At 48.9% G+C, this 21,885-nt stretch overlaps 1 protein-coding gene across 4 annotated transcripts in view; it reads right to left on the bottom strand.

The window, feature by feature from the left end:
* Window positions 1–7,777: 7,777 nt before the first annotated feature.
* dyrk3 (dual specificity tyrosine phosphorylation regulated kinase 3) overlaps window positions 7,778–21,885 on the bottom strand; it is a 30,774-nt gene continuing 16,666 nt past the window's right edge. For 3 of the 4 annotated variants that reach the window (XM_055869988.1, XM_055869987.1, XM_055869985.1), the window contains 4 exons: window positions 18,040–18,444; window positions 14,850–15,014; window positions 12,020–12,409; window positions 7,778–11,076 (listed from right to left, as the gene is read on the bottom strand). In XM_055869988.1, coding sequence (XP_055725963.1) covers window positions 10,360–11,076; window positions 12,020–12,409; window positions 14,850–15,014; window positions 18,040–18,426 — 1,659 coding nt within the window. In that variant the 5' untranslated portion in view covers window positions 18,427–18,444 and the 3' untranslated portion in view covers window positions 7,778–10,359. The remainder of the gene's footprint in view (window positions 11,077–12,019; window positions 12,410–14,849; window positions 15,015–18,039; window positions 18,445–21,885) is intronic. The other variant, XR_008753491.1, reaches the window with a different exon arrangement.

Genomic DNA, 21,885 nt, shown 5'->3' with positions numbered 1-21,885 from the left:
CCGGATGAAAAGCGTGCCCAAAGTAAACTGCCTGTTACTCAGGCCCAGAAGCTAGGATATGCATATAATTGGTAGATTTGGATAGAAAACACTCTACAGTTTCCAAAACCGTTAAAAATAATGTCTGTGAGTATAAAATGAGGGAGTAAGACCAGTCTGAATGAGTGGATACTACAAAATACTGCCCCCTACCCCAAAGAAGTTACAGTGGCCTAGAGATGTCTCATGTGCGAGACCGAGAGCACGCCTTTCTTGTTTACCTTTTATATTGACGACGTTATTGTCCGGTTGAAATATTATCGATTATTTAGGCTAAAAACAACCTGAGGTTTGAATATAAACATAATTTGACATGTTTCTACTTTACGGATACTATTTGGACTTTTCGTCTGCATGTTGTGACTGGGAGCTTGTGGATTACTGAACAAACTGGTCCGTTTCTCAACTTCCCTCCGCTCTCCCTTTCCTCCACTGACACTGACCAAAAAGGGACACCGTCTTCCAGCTGATTTGCGAAACTCAAGTCGCACTGCATTATTTCTGCCTCATTTTTTTATTTAACTTTTATTTAACTAGGCAAGTCAGTTAAGAACAAATTCTTATTTACAATGAGGGCCTATGAACAGTGGGTTAACTGCCTTGTTCAGGGGCAGAATGACAGATTTTTACCTTGTCAGCTCGGGGATTCGATCTTGCAACCTTTCAGTTACTGGCCCAACACTCTAGCCACTAGGCTACCTGCCGCCCCACAAATTGTAGTTGATACTCCTATGAACAAGTGAAATATTCCTCGATATTAATAAAGACCCAAGCCGTCAATAATAACACAAGCCTTCTCTCCTCATTCATTACTGCTGCAGTGCTGGTTGTAGCGCTGAGTGGAAATAGGAAGAACGTTGAACACTTTAATAAGCCATAAAATGCACAACGTGTTGACAGAGCCGAGTAAGAACTTAAACATAAAGTCACTCATAAAAACAGCATCTCTTTGCTGTATTCGTTGACAGTCTCTCTCTAGTCGTGGTTTTAAACGTTTTGAAATCTCACAGTATCAACTTTGCTGTAGCTTTCTTTTACACCTGCTACGTTCCTGCAGACAAGGTCATCTGAGCCATTAGAATAGCCAGCGGTAGGCCTATAGTGCACTTGATTTACTCTCTGGGCCCGCCGGGAAGGCAGAGTTTGTACCTTCAGTCACATGAAATGGTTCAAAATGACAACAGTTGACTACCCGGCACGCAGGATGGCTGAATCGGGTGCACCTACTGCCAACAGCCCATGAGTAATACAAAAAATATATATAGCAAGACAAGGCTTTATCGTTGTGTTTTTTACAGAAATGTTTGGCGATCGACTAGGAATGCCTTGGAGATGGACCAGTGGATCCTGATCGACTAGGAATGTCTTGGAGATGGACCAGTGGATGGTGATCGACTAGGAATGCCTTGGAGATGGACCAGTGGATCGTGATTGACTAGGAATGCCTTGGAGATGGACCAGTGGATGGTGATCGCCTAGGAATGCCTTGGAGATGGACCAGTGGATGGTGACCGACTAGGAATGCCTTGGAGATAGACCAGTGGATGGTGATCGACTAGGAATGCCTTGGAGACGGACCAGTGGATCGTGATTGACTAGGAATGCCTTGGAGATGGACCAGTGGATGGTGATCGCCTAGGAATGCCTTGGAGATGGACCAGTGGATGGTGATCGACTAGGAATGCCTTGGAGATGGACCAGTGGATGGTGATCGACTAGGAATGCCTTGGAGACGGACCAGTGGATGGTGATCGACTAGGAATGCCTTGGAGATGGACCAGTGGATGGTGATCGCCTAGGAATGCCTTGGAGATGGACCAGTGGATGGTGATCGACTAGGAATGCCTTGGAGATGGACCAGTGGATGGTGATCGCCTAGGAATGCCTTGGAGATGGACCAGTGGATGGTGATCGACTAGCAATGCCTTGGAGATGGACCAGTGGATGGTGATCGACTAGGAATGCCTTGGAGATGGACCAGTGGATGGTGATCGACCGGTTGGTGACAACTGCACTAGAAAGTGGAGTGAGGTTCAGTCTCCTGCTTCTCTCTGTGGGCTGATATTTGGGAGCTGAGCTGTAGTCTTGGGGCTACTGCACGTGTGCCCGTACACGCTCAGTCTAGAGGGATCATTGTTCACAGGTCCTAGGCTAATATTGTCACCCACAGACTATTTTTGATTTAATCTTGTCTTTACATATACTAAGTAATATGTGTGTTAGAATGGACCATTATCATACAGCTGTATCAAAACGGGGAAAATACATGTAATCTATGCACATAAATATTGACTGGAGGACGCTTTTCATGCCAGCCAGGTAGGCTATACTCCTGTTGTAAAGGGAAGCAAAATGCTTAATATTAGGAAAGTTTACAAATTAGGAAATAAATATAGTAGGCCTAGCCTATAGAAATCTGATGGGATCCTCCTCTTTTTAGTAGAGGCCATCGCTCTGTTTTCTCCATAATTGCATAGCCTATAGAAATGTTGTGCAACACGAGCTCATGAGCTCTCATGAAGTGTTTGATTGGATGTTCCATTACATTTGCATTGATGTCAGAGTGATTAGAGGGACAATAAAGTGCTGAGTACCAGGCAGGTAGCAAGTTTGGTAGGCTATTAATGACCATCAGCAGCATCAGAGCTTGAAAAAGACTAATTACCGTGACTAAATAGTCACGTAGAATTTTACTGCCTTTGTGACACGTGACCACCGGTGTGGCGTTTATACAGTCACCATAACTGCCCTACCTCTGACCACCGTAAGGTTCTACAAGGCGCTTGGTAGTGAAGAAAAACATTCTACAAGACGCTCGGTATTGAAGACTAACATTCTACAAGACGCTCGGTAGTTAAGACTAACGTTCTACAAGACGCTCGGTAGTTAAGACTAACGTTCTACAAGACGCTCGGTAGTTAAGACTAACGTTCTACAAGACGCTCGGTAGTTAAGACTAACGTTCTACAAGACGCTCGGTAGTTAAGACTAACGTTCTACAAGACGCTCGGTAGTTAAGACTAACGTTCTACAAGACGCTCGGTAGTTAAGACTAACGTTCTACAAGACGCTCGGTAGTTAAGACTAACGTTCTACAAGACGCTCGGTAGTTAAGACTAACGTTCTACAAGACGCTCGGTAGTGAAGACTAACGTTCTACAAGGGGCTCGGTAGTGAAGACTAACATTCTACAAGGGGCTCGGTAGTGAAGACTAACGTTCTACAAGGGGCTCGGTAGTTAAGACTAACGTTCTACAAGGCGCTCGGTAGTTAAGACTAACGTTCTACAAGACGCTCGGTAGTGAAGACTAACGTTCTACAAGGGGCTCGGTAGTGAAGACTAACATTCTACAAGGGGCTCGGTAGTGAAGACTAACGTTCTACAAGGGGCTCGGTAGTGAAGACTAACGTTCTACAAGGGGCTCGGTAGTTAAGACTAACGTTCTACAAGGGGCTCGGTAGTTAAGACTAACGTTCTACAAGGGGATCTGTAGTTAAGACTAACGTTCTACAAGGGGCTCGGTAGTTAAGACTAACGTTCTACAAGGGGATCTGTAGTTAAGACTAACGTTCTACAAGGGGCTCGGTAGTTAAGACTAACGTTCTACAAGGGGCTCGGTAGTTAAGACTAACGTTCTACAAGGGGCTCGGTAGTTAAGACTAACGTTCTACAAGGGGCTCGTTAGTTAAGACTAACATTCTACAAGGGGCTCGTTAGTTAAGACTAACATTCTACAAGGGGATCTGTAGTTAAGACTAACGTTCTACAAGGGGCTCGGTAGTTAAGACTAACGTTCTACAAGGGGCTCGGTAGTTAAGACTAACGTTCTACAAGGGGCTCGGTAGTGAAGACTAACATTCTACAAGGGGCTCGGTAGTGAAGACTAACATTCTACAAGGGGCTCGGTAGTTAAGACTAACATTCTACAAGGGGCTCGGTAGTGAAGACTAACATTCTACAAGGGGCTCGGTAGTTAAGACTAACATTCTACAAGGGGCTCGGTAGTGAAGACTAACATTCTACAAGGGGCTCGGTAGTGAAGACTAACATTCTACAAGGGGCTCGGTAGTTAAGACTAACGTTCTACAAGGGGCTCGGTAGTGAAGACTAACGTTCTACAAGGGGCTCGGTAGTTAAGACTAACGTTCTACAAGGGGCTCGGTAGTTAAGACTAACGTTCTACAAGGGGCTCGGTAGTTAAGACTAACATTCTACAAGGGGCTCGGTAGTTAAGACTAACTACAAGGGGCTCGGTAGTTAAGACTAACATTCTACAAGACGCTCGTTAGTTAAGACTAACTACAAGGGGCTCGGTAGTTAAGACTAACATTCTACAAGACGCTCGTTAGTTAAGACTAACTACAAGAGGCTCAGTAGTTAAGACTAACATTCTACAAGGGGCTCGGTAGTTAAGACTAACATTCTACAAGGGGCTCGGTAGTTAAGACTAACATTCTACAAGGGGCTCGGTAGTGAAGACTAACATTCTACAAGGGGCTCGGTAGTGAAGACTAACATTCTACAAGGGGCTCGGTAGTGAAGACTAACATTCTACAAGGGGCTCGGTAGTGAAGACTAACATTCTACAAGGGGCTCGGTAGTTAAGACTAACATTCTACAAGGGGCTCGGTAGTTAAGACTAACATTCTACAAGGGGCTCGGTAGTTAAGACTAACGCTCTACAAGGGGCTCGGTAGTTAAAACTAACGCTCTACAAGGGGCTCGTTAGTTAAGACTAACGTTCTACAAGACGCTCGTTAGTTAAGACTAACGTTCTACAAGGGGCTCGGTAGTTAAGACTAACGTTCTACAAGGGGCTCGGTAGTTAAGACTAACATTCTACAAGGGGCTCGGTAGTTAAGACTAACATTCTACAAGGGGCTCGGTAGTTAAGACTAACATTCTACAAGGGGCTCGGTAGTTAAGACTGACGTTCTACAAGGGGCTCGGTAGTTAAGACTAACGTTCTACAAGGGGCTCGGTAGTTAAGACTAACATTCTACAAGGGGCTCGTTAGTTAAGACTAACGTTCTACAAGACGCTCGTTAGTTAAGACTAACGTTCTACAAGGGGCTCGGTAGTTAAGACTAACGTTCTACAAGGGGCTCGGTAGTTAAGACTAACATTCTACAAGGGGCTCGGTAGTTAAGACTAACATTCTACAAGGGGCTCGGTAGTTAAGACTAACATTCTACAAGGGGCTCGGTAGTTAAGACTGACGTTCTACAAGGGGCTCGGTAGTTAAGACTAACGTTCTACAAGGGGCTCGGTAGTTAAGACTAACATTCTACAAGGGGCTCGGTAGTGAAGACTAACATTCTACAAGGGGCTCGGTAGTGAAGACTAACATTCTACAAGGGGCTCGGTAGTTAAGACTAACATTCTACAAGGGGTTCGGTAGTTAAGACTAACATTCTACAAGGGGCTCGGTAGTTAAGACTAACATTCTACAAGGGGCTCGGTAGTTAAGACTAACGTTCCACAAGGGGCTCGGTAGTTAAGACTAACATTCTACAAGGGGCTCGGTAGTGAAGACATGTCCGTGCTCTGAACTCTGTAATAAGCGTTATCCTGCTGACCATAGAGAAACTTAACAGGATCTCAAGATGCACACAGCTGAGTACGTGCCTACATGGGCAGAGCAGCTGCGTTATAAGGAGGGGCGGTGAGGGTCAGTTGCCAACCCACCATACCACATGCCATAAAAACACACACACTGCTGGGGAGAGGGAATGTGGTGTGTAACAGTGTGCGCCGACACACCAGGACAGAAATGTGAGGAACATGACCGTTCAGTTTATATTTTATTACATCGGTTTAACAGTCGGTCTTCATCTCGAGTGTTGAAACAGTTTCATGTGATTCCATCGTGCTGAAACAGCCTACAAACACACATCACCACCGTTACGCTATACACACACACATCACCACCGTTACGTTATACACACACACATCACCACATCACTACCGTTACGCTATACACACACACACACATTACTACCGTTACGTTATACACATCGTCAGCTTCATTTATGCTTTTAAAAACCTCTCGTCTTGAGTAGCAAAAAGCTATAAAAACCCATTTCTATATAAAAACAAGAAATACAGGATAAGTAAAAAAACAAAAATCTGACAGTGTCATTGAGTGAAGGAGAAACAGAAAGGAGTTCGAACCCTGAACTGTGACCTCTGTGACCTGGTCCATACAACATGCACCTGATGCATACACGTTGTCTCTGTGTGTGTGTGTGTGTGTGTGTGTGTGTGTGTGTGTGTGTGTGTGTGTGTGTGTGTGTGTGTGTGTGTGTGTGTGTGTAGTGACAGCACCATTAACACAATGTGTGTGTCTAAGAGTCTCAGCGGTGTTCGTGATCTTTGTCTGCCAGAGTCCTGAGAGTGAGAGACTGAGCTGTACTTTCCTGACCTCCTGCTAAATGTATAACCACATTACAGATACATATTTCACACAGAACCACAAAGAATTTGAATTAAAAATTCTGTTTGAAATGTTGATATTTTTGTAAAAACCTTTTTGAGTGCCATGTTTACTGTTAAATTCTAATTGTTTGTTGTTGATGTTTTGCCTTCTCACTTATGTTTATTATTTCTCACTTGTAAACATGTTTCCCGTGCCAATAAAGCCCCTTGAGAGAGAGCGAGAGAGAGAATGTGTAGCATCAACCTCCACCATCTCCAGATGTAGAAATGTATTGTGTAGAACAAACATGGAGGTCTGTTACGTAGAACAGGGAATCGTTCCAGCTCTAGTTAATCTATTTCTATCTGCAACGTTCTGAACATCAACGATAAAGCCCTGGAGCTGACAGAGAGTACGATGTCACTGTCTCTTTTAACCTCTCCTACTGCCCCTCCCCGACAACACCATGGCAACCACGGCAGGCTCCATAGCGACCGCTGAGTGACAGGGAGATGTGGCATGTGCTACTCTCTCGCTCCCCAGGCTGCTTCCACCATGTAACATCCCTCCCTCCCTCCCCAGGCTGCTCCCACCATGTAACATCCCTCCCTCCCTCCCCAGGCTGCTCCCACCATGTAACATCCCTCCCTCCCTCCCCAGGCTGCTCCCACCATGTAACATCCCTCCCTCCCTCCCCAGGCTGCTCCCACCATGTAACATCCCTCCCTCCCTCCCCAGGCTGCTCCCACCATGTAACATCCCTCCCTCCCTCCCCAGGCTGCTCCCACCATGTAACATCCCTCCCTCCCTCCCCAGGCTGCTTCCACCATGTAACATCCCTCCCTCCCTCCTCAGGCTGCTCCCAACATGTAACATCCCTCCCTCCCTCCCCAGGCTGCTCCCACCATGTAACATCCCTCCCTCCCTCCTCAGGCTGCTCCCACCATGTAATATCCCTCCCTCCCTCCCCAGGCTGCTCCCACCATGTAACATCCCTCCCTCCCTCCTCAGGCTGCTCCCACCATGTAACATCCCTCCCTCCCTCCTCAGGCTGCTCCCACCATGTAACATCCCTCCCTCCCTCCCCAGGCTGCTCCCACCATGTAACATCCCTCCCTCCCTCCCCAGGCTGCTTCCACCATGTAACATCCCTCCCTCCCTCCTCAGGCTGCTCCCACCATGTAATATCCCTCCCTCCCTCCCCAGGCTGCTGTAAACGACAGAGACATACCCACATTAGTGTTAAAGAGCTCCCCCTCCCTCTCTTCTCCTCCCCCCCACCACATACCAACAGGGAGCGATAACGAGAGATAAACAACTCTGTAAACATTGATTTAATAAACATTGTGATTTAGCAGAGAGATGAGCCCAGTCTCTGGCTCAGCTCAATGATCTAACGAGGTGATCTGTGATGAAAGCTATGGTTCTGTGCCGGAGATGCAGAGAGGTTCGCGTCTCTTCACAAGGACTTGTAACATCAACACGATTCATTGATTTTATAAGCTGGTTGTTGCTACGTGATCAAACAGATCTCCTTTAGCCCTTATATATATAGACACTACACCGCTCAGACAAGGGCAGACACGTGTGTGTGTGTGTGTGTGTGTGTGTGTGTGTGTGTGTGTACATGTTTTAGTTGTTGTCCTAGCACGACACAGCTGATTCAAATAACCAACTCATCGTCAAGCTTTGATTATTTGAGTCAGCTGTGTCGTGCTGGGACAACAACCGAAGCGTGTACCCAAGAGGGGCCCCGGGACCGAGTTTGAGAAACCGGCTGTACCGCAAAACACAGTGGAGATGAGAACAGCTGATCCTGGCTGATTAAACCCATAGAATATCATGTAGAACAGCTGATCCTGGCTGATTAAACCCATAGAATATCATGTAGAACAGCTGATCCTGGCTGATTAAACCCATAGAATATCATGTAGAACAGCTGATCCTGGCTGATTAAACCCATAGAATAACATGTAGAACAGCTGATCCTGGCTGATTAAACCCATAGAATAACATGTAGAACAGCTGATCCTGGCTGATTAAACCCATAGAATATCATGTAGAACAGCTGATCCTGGCTGATTAAACCCATAGAATAACATGTAGAACAGCTGATCCTGGCTGATTAAACCCATAGAATATCATGTAGAACAGCTGATCCTGGCTGATTAAACACATAGAATATAATGTTGAACAGCTATGACCTCTAGGACCCTGGAGCTCCAAGCCAGCACCACTGTTCACCTCATCAGGGCCTGATTTAGACCTGGGACACCAGGTGGGGGATTCACCTCATCAGGGACTGATTTAGACCTGGGACACCAGGTGGGGGATTCCCCTCATCAGGGACTGATTTAGACCTGGGACACCAGGTGGGTGATTCACCTCATCAGGGACTGATTTAGACCTGGGACACCAGGTGGGGGATTCACCTCATCAGGGACTGATTTAGACCTGGGACACCAGGTGGGGGATTCACCTCATCAGGGACTGATTTAGACCTGGGACACCAGGTGGGTGATTCACCTCATCAGGGACTGATTTAGACCTGGGACACCAGGTGGGTGATTCACCTCTCATCAGGGACTGATTTAGACCTGGGACACGAGGTGGGTGATTCACCTCATCAGGGCCTGATCTAGACCTGGGACACCAGGTGGGTGATTCCCCTCATCAGGGACTGATCTAGGCCTGGGACAACATGTGGGTGATTCCCCTCATCAGGGACTGATTTAGACCTGGGACACCAGGTGGGTGATTCCCCTCATCAGGGACTGATCTAGACCTGGGACACCAGGTGTGTGATTCCTCTCATCAGGGACTGATTTAGACCTGGGACACCAGGTGGATAATTCCCCTCATCAGGGACTGATCTAGACCTGGGACACCAGGTGGGTGATTCACCTCATCAGGGCCTGATCTAGACCTGGGACACCAGGTGGGTGATTCACCTCATCAGGGCCTGATCTAGACCTGGGACAACCAGGTGGATGATTCCCCTCATCAGGGCCTAATCTAGACCTGGGACAACCAGGTGGATGATTCCCCTCATCAGGGCCTGATCTAGACCTGGGACAACCAGGTGGATGATTCCCCTCATCAGGGCCTGATCTAGACCTGGGACACCAGGTGTGTGATTCCCCTCATCAGGGCCTGATCTAGACCTGGGACACCAGGTGTGTGATTCCCCTCATCAGGGCCTGATCTAGACCTGGGACACCAGGTGTGTGATTCCCCTCATCAGGGCCTGATCTAGACCTGGGACACCAGGTGGATAATTCCCCTCATCAGGGCCTGATTTAGACCCGGGACACCAGGTGGATAATTCCCCTCATCAGGGACTGATTTAGACCTGTGACAACCAGGTGGATAATTCCCCTCATCAGGGCCTGATCTAGACCTGGGACACCAGGTGGATAATTCCCCTCATCAGGGCCTGATCTAGACCTGGGACACCAGGTGGATGATTCCCCTCATCAGGGCCTGATCTAGACCTGGGACACCAGGTGGATAATTCCCCTCATCAGGGCCTGATCTAGACCTGGGACAACCAGGTGGATAATTCCCCTCATCAGGGCCTGATTTAGACCTGGGAAACCAGGTGGATGATTCCCCTCATCAGGGCCTAATCTAGACCTGTAAAGACTGATCAGGTAGGAGAGCAGCAGGGTCAGAGCTGCTCTAAGGTGTCTATGTAGTAATCACAGAGTCAGTCAAACCTGCTGTAAAAAACCTTTATAATGGTCTGTCCAACGGTCGGGTTCATCAACGCACCTTCAGATACAATTCTAAATCAACACCTGGAGTGTCCACACGTTTCAAAATAATTAAAAACACAGAAACCCAAAAAAAGAGAAAAGAAGCCAACTAATTTAAACCCTCCCGGTTCTCTGCCATCTGTCTATGAGACCAGTTTGGGCAACACGGTACGGAGGGGTATGGACCCTGCCGAGTCTCCCATCATGTTGGCTCTCAGTTTGTTGGGATTTGCCGCCGTGCCGCTCACTCCTTTAGCCGGCAGGATGGACGGTAAGGAGGTAGAGTGGTGTTCCGTCGCTCCTTTCTTCTCCCCGACGGCGGAGACCAGGGGCTTAGGCAGGCGTCGGTACAGCCAGGGGTGTCTGAGGGCCTGACTAGGGGTCAGTCTGCTGGAAGGGTCCCAGTCTAGACACCTCTTAATAAAGTCTGTGAAAGTGAGATCTTCACATCCCTTCAGGGCCGCGCTCCACTCTTTACTGGCCGGAGGACCCCGGAGCTTCCCCCTGCGCGAGCGGGAGCCTGTGAACACCGTGGCCCCACTGGGTAAGGTGTTCGCCCCGCAGTAGCGCGGGTGACCCTTGGAGGAGATGAAGTTCTTAGCTCTCTTGGCTTGCTCCAGCAGCTTGGTAGGGGGCATGCCCAGGAGCTCCATGACACAGGCCAGCTGATCCCCCTCGTCCTCCCCTGGGAACATGGGATACCCTGTCAGCAACTCAGCCAGGATACAGCCAAATGACCACATGTCAATGGGGAGACCGTAGCGTGACCCCAGGATGACCTCAGGGGCACGGTAGAAGCGAGACTGGATGTACGTGTAGACACGCTGGTGATGGAAACATGACGAACCGAAGTCTATCACCTGGAAACAGAGAGAGAGAGAGAAAGAGAGAGAAAGAGACAGAGACAGAGAGAGAGACAGAGAGAGAGACAGAGAGAGAAAGAGCGAGAGAAATAGAGAGAGAGAGAGAGACAGAGAGAGACAGAGAGAGAGAGAGAGAGACAGAGAGAGAGAGAGAGAGACAGAGAGAGAGAGAGAGAGAGACAGAGAGAGAGAGAGAGAGAGAGAGAGAGACAGAGAGAGAGAGAGAGAGAGAGGAGAGAGAGAGAGAGAGAGAGAGAGAGAGAGAGAGAGAGAGAGAGAGAGAGAGAGAGAGAGAGAGAGAGAGAGAGAGAGAGAGAGAGAAAGAGAGAAAGAGACAGAGAGACAGAGAGACAGAGAGACAGAGAGACAGAGAGACAGAGAGACAGAGCGAGAAAGAGCGAGAAAGAGCGAGAGAGAGAGACAGAGAGAGACAGAGAGAGACAGAGAGAGAGAGAGAGAGAGAGAGAGAGAGAGAGAGAGAGAGAGAGACAGAGAGAGACAGAGAGAGACAGAGAGAGACAGAGAGAGACAGAGAGAGACAGAGAGAGACAGAGAGAGAGACAGAGAGAGAGAGAGAGAGACAGAGAGAGAGAGAGAGAGAGAGAGAGAGACAGAGAGAGACAGAGAGAGACAGAGTGTTAGGGATCTGGTGGTGGAAACATGATGAACCAAAGTCTATCACCTGGACGGAGAGCGAGCCAGACACAGAAATAGCGAGGCAAGGAGCAAATCCTGTGTGTGTGTGTGTGTTCCTGTGTGTGTGTGTGTGTGTGTGTGTGTGTGTGTGTGTGTGTGTGTGTGTGTGTGTGTGTGTGTGTGTGTGTGTGTGTGTGTGTGTGTGTGTTCCTGTGTGTGTGTCTGTGTTCCTGTGTGTGTTCCTGTGTGTGTTCCTGTGTGTGTGTGTGTTCCTGTGTGTGTGTGTGTGTTCGTCCCTCCTTACCTTGATCCCACTCCGTCCCTGCTGTTTCAGCAGTATATTCTCCGGCTTCAGGTCACAGTGGATGATCCGGTGTCGGTTCAACGCCTCCAGACACTGCAGGATGCTGTGGGCAAACTTCCTGACCAGCGGCAGGCTGAAGCCCTGGAACTTATTCCTCTTGATCAGCTCATACAGGTTCATGCTGAGCAGTTCAAAGGTCATGCAGATGTGGTTCCTGAAGGTGAAGTGTTCTAGCATGTGGACGGCGTTCATGGTACCGGAGCGGTCCTGCTTACGGAGGTGCTCGAGGATACGGATTTCTTCCTGGGCCTGGCGGTGGAAACGCTTCTCGTTACGGACCATCTTCAGCGCCAGGTGCTGCTGCAGCTTGTGGTCGTACACCTTCGCCACCTGGTCATCAGATCAATATATATTTGTCAATACGTCAGTTATTCCCATCACTACATCAATCAGTTAATCAATTAAAAACCAACCAATAGGCTATTGTAGCACCTTGAGGGGACTAGGGTTAGGGTCAGGGTTAGGGTCAGGGTTAAGGGTCATGGGTTACAGGTCAGGTTGCATAAAACAAGTGTTTCACTTGTATCAAACTCAATCCAAGGAGATCACTGATTAGTAAGGAACTCCCCTCACCTGGTTATCTAGGTCCTCCCCTCACCTGGTTGTCTAGGTCCTCCCCTCACCTGGTTGTCTAGGTCCTCCCCTCACCTGGTTGTCTAGGTCCTCCCCTCACCTGGTTGTCTAGGTCCTCCCCTCACCTGGTTGTCTAGGTCCTTCCCTCACCTGGTTGTCTAGGTCCTTCCCTCACCTGGTTGTCTAGGTCCTCCCCTCACCTGGTTGTCTAGGTCCTCCCCTCACCTGGTTGTCTAGGTCCTCCCCTCACCTGGTTGTCTAGGTCCTCCCCTCACCTGGTTGTCTAGGTCCTCCCCTCACCTGGTTGTCTAGGTCCTCCCCTCACCTGGTTGTCTAGGTCCTCCCCTCACCTGGTTGTCTAGGTCCTCCCCTCACCTGGTTGTCTAGGTCCTCCCCTCACCTGGTTGTCTAGGTCCTCCCCTCACCTGGTTGTCTAGGTCCTCCCCTCACCTGGTTGTCTAGGTCCTCCCCTCACCTGGTAGTCTAGGTCTCAGTAAGGAACTCTCCTCACCTGGTTGTCTAGGTCTCAGTAAGGAACTCCCCTCACCTGGTTGTCTAGGTCTCAGTAAGGAACTCCCCTCACCTGGTTGTCTAGGTCTCAGTAAGGACCTCCCCTCACCTGGTTGTCTAGGTCTCAGTAAGGAACTCCCCTCACCTGGTTGTCTAGGTCTCAGTAAGGAACTCCCCTCACCTGGTCGTCTAGGTCTTAATGGACAGGAAAAACAAAAGAAACAGCAGACACTAGGCCCTCCATGGAATGAGTTTGACACCTGTAAGGAATCATTCCCCCAATTGTTTAAGGGTGTTGCTAACATTTCCCTAGGTAAGGGCACAATTTAAGGGTTTTACGGTAGTTTGAAGGCAAGTACGGCAGAAAGTGTCTCTGGTTACCATGGTCGTCTCAAGTCTCCCCAAAGAGAGTGCCTTTATTTTGGGAGATCGCAAAACATAACTGCTACATTCAAGACAGGAGAAACAAATCGATTCAGAAGATTAAAAAACACTTTTCTTGCAGATGCTTTTTCTCAACTTGTTTTTATTCCTTTCTAGCACATGAAGCTAGCTCCCAGAGTAGCTATAGCTAACTAGCCAGCTAGCTCACAGGGTAGCTAACTAGACAGCTAGCTCACAGAGGAGCTATAGCTAACTAGCCAGCTAGCTCACAGAGGAGCTAACTAGCCAGCTAGCTCACAGAGGAGCTAACTAGCCAGCTAGCTCACAGAGGAGCTAACTAGCCAGCTAGTTCACAGAGGAGCTAACTAGCCAGCTAGCTCACAGAGGAGCTAACTAGCCAGCTAGCTCACAGAGGAGCTAACTAGCCAGCTAGCTCACAGAGGAGCTAACTAGCCAGCTAGCTCACAGAGGAGCTATAGCTAACTAGCCAGCTAGCTCACAGAGGAGCTATAGCTAACTAGCCAGCTAGCTCACAGAGGAGCTATAGCTAACTAGCCAGCTAGCTCACAGAGGAGCTATAGCTAACTAGCCAGCTAGCTCACAGAGGAGCTATAGCTAACTAGCCAGCTAGCTCACAGAGGAGCTATAGCTAACTAGCCAGCTAGCTCACAGAGGAGCTATAGCTAACTAGCCAGCTAGCTCACAGAGGAGCTATAGCTAACTAGCCAGCTAGCTCACAGAGGAGCTATAGCTAACTAGCCAGCTAGCTCACAGAGGAGCTATAGCTAACTAGCCAGCTAGCTCACAGAGGAGCTATAGCTAACTAGCCAGCTGGCTCACAGAGGAGCTATAGCTAACTAGCCAGCTGGCTCACAGAGTAGCTATTGCTAACTAGCCAGCTAGCTCACAGAGTAGCTGTCGCTAACTAGCCCGCATTGATTGTGCACCTTTCATTGTTTAGCTAAGTAGCTAGCTAGCCATTTTCCTTTTGTAACCAGAGCAGATGAAAGCAACATTCACCTCCACAATGTTCAGTTTACATTGATATCCATGCTGAATGAAGCCGTTAAGGGACCTCATGAGCCTTTTGCCTCTTGATAGGCCGTCATTGTAAATAACAATTTGATCTTAACTGAATTGCCTAGTTAAATAAAGGTTAAATAATAAAAAAACATTTCACTTAATTTAAAGGGGGAAATTTGCCTTAAAATGTTTTGTGCAACTAACTAAAGTTAAGGAAACTATAAGAGAAAAGATGAGGGAGAAATTAACCGGGACCAGGGGTCAGAGGTTAAAGTGTTACCTGTCCGAAGCTACCCTTGCCGATGACTTTGAGGAACTCGTATCTGAAGGCCAGGTGATCGTGGGGTACATGGATGTAACCCCCCTGCTCGTCATCAAAACCCCCATTGTTGTTGCCCCCAGCAACTGCAGGACGCTTCTTAGCGTTGGGACCCAGGAAATATACCTGGTGGAACCATAATATTATTAACAAATGAATCACAGAATGTCATAATGTAGCAAAACACATTTTTGTGTGTGTGTCTGTGTCTCAGTGTGTGTGTGCTCATGCGTGAGTGTCTCAGGAGGCTGAAGAAATTTGGCTTGGCACCTAAAACTTTTACAAATGCACAATTGAGAGAATCCTGTCAGGCTGTATCACCGCCTGGTACGGCAACTGCTCCGCTCACAACCGTAAGGCTCTCCAGAGGGTAGTGAGGTCTGCACAACGCATCACCGGGGGCAAACTACCTGCCCTCCAGGACACCTACACCACCCGATGTCACATGAAGGCCATAAAGATCATCAAGGACAACAACCACCCGAGCCACTGCCTGTTCACCCCGCTATCATCCAGAAGGCGAGAACAGTACAGGTGCATCAAAGCTGGGACCGAGAGACTGAAAAACAGCTTCTATCTCAAGGACATCAGACTGTTAAATAGCCACCACTAACACCTTAGTGGTGGCCCTATATACATAGACTTGAAATCATTGGCTACTTTAACAATGTTACACTAGTCACTTTAATAATGTTTACATATTTTGCATGACTCATCTCATATGTATATACTGTATTCTATACTATTCTACTGTATCTTATTCTATGCCGCTCTGACATTGCTCATCCAAATATTTATATTTTCTTAATTCCATTCCTTTACTTTAGATGTGTGTATTGTTGTGAAATTTTTCGATATTAATTGTTCAACATTACTGCACTGTTGGAGCTAGAAACAAGCATTTTGCTACACCCGTAATAAGATCTGCTAAACGTGTATGTGACCTCCAATTTTTTTTGGAACTGTAAAGTTTGGTGGAGGAGGAATAATGGTCTGGAGCTGTTTTTCATGGTTCGGGCCCCTTAGTTCCAGTGAAGGGAAATCTTAACGCTACAGCATACAATGTCATTCTAGAATATTCTGTGCTTCCAACTTTGTGGCAACAGTTTGGGGGAAGGCTCTTTCCTGTTTCAGCATGACAACGCCCCCGTGCACAATACGAGGTCCATACAGAAATGGTTTGTCGAGATTGATATGGAAGAACTTGACTGACCTGCACAGAGCCCTGACCTCAACCCCATCGAACACCTTTGGGATGAATTGGTATGCCGACTGCGAGTCAGGCCTAATCGCCCAACATCAGTGCCCGACCTCACTAATGCTCTCGTGGCTGAATGGAAGCAAGTCCCCGCAGCAATGTTCCAACATCTAGTGGAAAGCCTCCCCAGAAGAGTGGAGGCTGTTATAGCAGCAATGTTCCAACATCTAGTGGAAAGCCTTCCCAGAAGAGTGGAGGCTGTTATAGCAGCAATGTTCCAACATCTAGTGGAAAGCCTTCCCAGAAGAGTGGAGGCTGTTACAGCAGCAAACTCCATATTAATGTCAATGGTTTTGGAATGAGATGTTCGACAAGCAGGAGTCCACATACTGTATCTAAAATCAGGCAAAAACCCCATGTCAAAATTCTGACTGAAGCCTACAATGCATTTTCACGGTCGGTTGCGGGCCTCCGATTTTCACTTTATCATAGTCGACGGTTACGGGTTTTTAAATCAGGTGAACAAACAGCTGACGTGAACCACTAGTGCAGGTCTCTACGCTGACCCTTTTTTTACAGGTAGCATGCTGGCACCTAAGTTTAGAAACTTAGGACCACAATGAAAAATATTTCAGGTAACAAGACATTTTCGTGGTAGTAATGATGCAAGGACATTCAAATTAAAAACTGAAATATCATATTTACATAAGTAATCAGACCTTTTACTCAGTACTTTGTTAATGCACCTTTGGCAGCGATTACAGCCTCGAATCTTCTTGGGTTTGACCCAACAAGCTTGGCACACCTGTATTTGTGGAGTTTCTCCCATTCTTCTCTGCAGATCCTCTCAAGCTCTGTCAGGTTGGATGGGGAGCGTCGCTGCACAGCTATTTTCAAGACTCTCTAGAGATGTTAGATCGGGTTCAAGTCCGGGCTCTGGCATTCAGAGACTTTCTCCGAAGCCTCTCCTGCATTGTCTTGGCTGTGTGCTTAGGGTCATTGTCCTGTTGGAAGGTGAACCTTCACCTCAGTCTGAGGTCCTGAGTGCTCTGGAGCAGGTTTTAATCAAGGATCGCTCTGTACTTGCTCCGTTCATCTTTCCCTCGATCCTGACTATTCTCTCCCAGTCCCTGCCGCTGAAAAACATCCCCACAGCATGATGCTGCAATCACCATGCTTCATCGTAGGGATGGTGCCAGGTTTCCTCCAGATGTGACACTTGGCATTCAGGGCAAAGAGTTCAATCTTGGTTTCATCAGGCCAAAGAATCTTGTTTCTCATGGTCTGAGAGTCCTTTAGGTGCCTTTTGACAAACTCAGTGGGCTGTCATGTGCTTTTTACTGAGGAGTGGCTTCCGTCTGGCCACTGTGGAGTGCTCCAGAGATGGTTGTCCTTCTGGAAGGTTCTCCCATCTCTACAGAGGAACTCTAGAGTTCTGTCAGAATGACCATCGGGTTCTTGGTCACCTCCCTAACCAAGGCCCTTCTCCCCTGATTGTTCAGTTTAGCCAGAAATTGAGCTCCAGGAAAAGTCTTGGTGGTTCCAAACTTCTTCCATTTAAGAATGATGGAGGCCACTGTGTTCTTGGGGACCTTCAATGCTGCAGAAATGTTTTAGTACCCTTCCCCAAATCTGTGCCTCGACACAATCCTGTCATGGAGCTCTACAGGCAATTTCTTCGAACTCATGGCTTTCGTTTTTGCTCTGACATGCACTGTCAACTGTGGGACCTTATATAGACAGGTGCCAGGTGTGATGCGGGACCAGCCTTTCCAAATCATGTCCAACCAATCAAGTTCTAGAAAAATCTCAAGGATGATCAATGGAAACAGGACACTCCTGAGCTCAACTTCGAGTCTCATAGCAAAGGATCTGCATACTCACGTAAATAAGTTTTACATTTTGTAATGTGTGTGTGTGTGTGTGTGTGTGTGCGTGCGTGCGTGCGTGTACCTCTGGGTAGGAGTGTATCTCAGTCTGTTCCAGGATAGTAAGTTGTGAGCGGTACTGTCTGAGGGCCTGTTCAGGAATCAGGGGGCCCACCAGTTTGCCCCCCCAGGGTCCGGTGCTCTCTGACGACCCCTTACTGGAGCCCGTACTGTCTGCGCTGCGTTCTTTAGACAGTCCAGGCACCGAGGCGGGTTTACCGGTGATCTGTCCGGCGGTGCGTTCTTTAGACAGCCCAGTCACCGGGGCGGGTTTACCGGTGGTCTGTCCTGCGGTGCTGTTGCCGTTGTGTGTTGTCGTGGTAACAGCATTGACCTTGCGGTTGTAGGTGGAGTCTTCGTACGGGTACTTGGCCTTCAGCTGACCCCCGCTAACACCGATCTGGTCCCGCATCACACCTGGCTTATTCACCTGGGGGAGGGATAAGAGAGACCGAGTTAGAGAGAAAGTGACAGAGAAAGAGAGAGGGGGGAAGGGGGAGAACCAGTGGAACAAGAATTCCTGCCAGACGATGTTGTCCGGTAATATAGGGGGAGGGGCGCGAACAGGGGGAGGGGCGCGGCTTAGAGGGAACAGGGGGAGGGGCGCGGCTTAGAGGGAACAGGGGGAGGGGCGCGGCTTAGAGGGAACAGGGGGAGGGGCACGGCTTAGAGGAAACAGGGGGAGGGGCGCGGCTTAGAGGGAACAGGGGGAGGGGCGCGGCTTAGAGGGAACAGGGGGAGGGGCGCGGCTTAGAGGGAACAGGGGGAGGGGCGCGGCTTAGAGGGAACAGGGGGAGGGGCGCGGCTTAGAGGGAACAGGGGGAGGGGCGCGGCTTAGAGGGAACAGGGGGAGGGGCGCGGCTTAGAGGGAACAGGGGGAGGGGCGCGGCTTAGAGGGAACAGGGGGAGGGGCACGGCTTAGAGGGAACGTTTGTTATGAGATGGAAACACACTCCTGAGGTACGCAATCCTTCCCCCCAGCTGAGAAGTGAGTGTGTGTGGCAGGCATGTGTGCGTGGGGCAGGCTTGTGTGTGTGTGTGTGCGTGTGCGTGTGTGTGAGGCATTACATTTACATTTAAGTCATTTAGCAGACGCTCTTATCCAGAGCGACTTACAAATTGGTGCATTCACCTTATGACATGTGTGTGTGTGCGTGGGGCAGGCGTGTGTGTGTGCGTGTGCGTGTGTGTGTGTGTGTGTGTGTGTGTGTGTGGAGTGCAGGCATGTGTGTGTGTGTGTGTGTGGCAGGCGTGTGCGTGTGCGTGTGTGTGTGTGTGTGAGGCGTGCAGGCATGTGTGTGTGTGTGGCAGGCATGTGTGTGTTTGTCAGGCGTGAGCCCTGAATAGCTGTGGGTTTGCAGCAGCAGGCATTCCAGTGGGAGCAGACCTTCCTCCTACATCAGCTGTTTGAACACACAGACAGACACAGAGACAGACAGAGAGACACAGACAGAGACAGAGACACAGACAGAGAGACAGAGACACAGACAGACAGAGAGACACAGACAGACAGAGAGACACAGACAGAGACAGAGAGACAGAGACACAGAGACAGACAGAGAGACACAGACAGAGTGACAGAGACACAGACAGAGACACAGAAAGACAGACATTGATCATTGGATGTCCTCTCTCTCTCTTCCCCCTCTCTATTTTCCATATCCTTCTCCACCTTCTCGTGTGCAAGACAAGAAAGAGTGTACAAACACACTGGCCTGCATGGGAGGAACAGAGGAATAGGAATTGAGTGAGTGAGTGAGTGAGTGAGTGAGTGAGTGAGTGAGTGAGTGAGTGAGTGAGTGAGTGAGTGAGAGAGTGAGTGAGTGAGTGAGTGCCATGTCTAGCAGAAGACTAGGACAGCGGGACACTATTCTCTGTGCTCGTGGATTATACCCTGTCAGAAGAGAAGGGGAGAGAGGAGAAGAGAGGGGTAATGGTGAATGTGTTAGGTCAGATTTTCAAGCCTGGTAAATCTTTACAATCTATCAGACCTTGTTTCCTGCCTGCGTGTGGTGTGTGCCCTGCCTAATGGGTCTGGATGTAAACAGCCCCTCTGGCAGTAAGCCAATCAGAGAGCATCGTTCAAGAGGACCTACTGGCTCTGGTTCCAACACTAACGCATCCCTCCTACACGCGCCCCTCCCTCCTTCGCGCCTCCCTCCCTCCTTCGCGCCTCCCTCCCTCCTTCGCGCCTCCCTCCCTCCTTCACATCCTTCCTTATGGTTCAAATTAAGATGAGGGAGAGAGAGACGAATGGGGAGAGGATAAGGAGGGAGAAAGAGACGAAGGACTAAGAGGATACGGAGGGAGAAGGGGGATAAGGGAGAGAGAAGATAAGGAGGGAGAGAGGATAAGGAGGGAGAGAGGATAAGGAGGGAGAGAGGATAAGGAGAGAGAGGAAGGGGGAGAGAGGATAAGGAGGGAGAAGGGGGATAAGGGAGAGAGAGGATAAGGAGGGAGAGAGGATAAGGAGAGAGAGGATAAGGAGGGAGAGGGAGACGAAGGGGAGAGAGGATAAGGAGGGAGAGGGAGACGAAGGGGAGAGAGGATAAGGAGGGAGAGGGAGACGAAGGGGAGAGAGGATAAGGAGGGAGAGGGAGAAGAAGGGGAGAGAGGATAAGGAGGGAGAGATGAAGTGGAGACAAAGGAGAGAGAGGATAAGGAGAGAGAGGAAGGGGGAGAGAGGATAAGGAAGGAGAGACCGAGGAGAGAGAGACGAAGAGAGAGGAAGGAACATGTATTTGTATCGTTTTGTAACAAGGCCCTGAGAAATGGTCGTCCTGTATGGCAACAAAACGTCTCTGTAACAGTATTTTAGGCCAGGACAGTGAGAGTGTGTGCGTACCAACAGTGTGTTTGGGTATGGGAGGCAGGCCAGGGGGACCGTGTGTTTATCTGGGTTTTTCCTAGATCAAAAAGGGGCTTAGGTGATGGACAAAAAAAATGTATAAAAAAATCCAAGATGGCGCAGCAGTAGGACGCGTGTATCTGTCTATATCTTATCCCGTGTAAATAGCCGGTCTTTCTCGTATATATCTTCATCTCACTTTCTCTCTACGAACTAAATAAACTTTCCTGCAATCCGCCTCACCCAATGTGGTACGGATCTGCTATTTTTATTCCTTATAACTGGAACTTCCATCAGGAGCTAGCCAGCTAACTAGCTACTAGTCTTTGTTAGCCACGGCTAGCGGTCCTCGCCTATTTTCCCCCCAGTCATCAGCCAGCCTTAGATCGGACAACACCTGCCAGTCTGCACAGCGCGATATCAACCCAGAGCATATCGGACTGCTTCTCTCTACCACATCACCGGATTCCTGCCACTCTCACCGGATCATCGCAGCTAGCTAGCTGCAAACGTGTGGCTACTGTTAGCTAACGCCTCTGTCCCGAAGCAAGCACCAGCTAGCCTTGAACTAGCCTCGAGCTAGGCCCATATACCAGCTAATTCTAGGGCTACAATACCTCTTTTGCCACTTGGCCTGGACCCTTTATTGTCGAAGCGGAGCCCCGCCGATCCATCACGACTGGACTGCCGACGTGATCGCCCGATGTGGTCTCAACAGGCTATTCTGTTACGATGTCGCCAAAGAACCAGCTGCTAGCCCCGGCCCGCTAGCTTTTCTGAACGCTGTGTCCCCTGCTCGCCTAGTGTAGTAGTGACTACCAAACAGCACCCTGACTCACCTATTGCTGCTCTTCTGACCCTATGATCACTCAGCGGATGCCCCCTGGACTGTTTCAATTACACGGTAACACATTTTGTTTACCTGTCGGCCCCAGCCTCGAACTCAGGTCCTGTATGTCCCTAACTGACCCGCTCTGCCCAATCATCATCATTAATTACCCGTTGTTGTCTTAGCTCTCCTGA

This window comes from Salvelinus fontinalis, chromosome 18 (genome assembly GCF_029448725.1).
Source record: "Salvelinus fontinalis isolate EN_2023a chromosome 18, ASM2944872v1, whole genome shotgun sequence".
Lineage (NCBI taxonomy): Eukaryota > Metazoa > Chordata > Actinopteri > Salmoniformes > Salmonidae > Salvelinus > Salvelinus fontinalis.
Note: the sequence above shows the minus strand (reverse complement) of the source record. Positions and strands in the feature narration are given on the sequence as shown.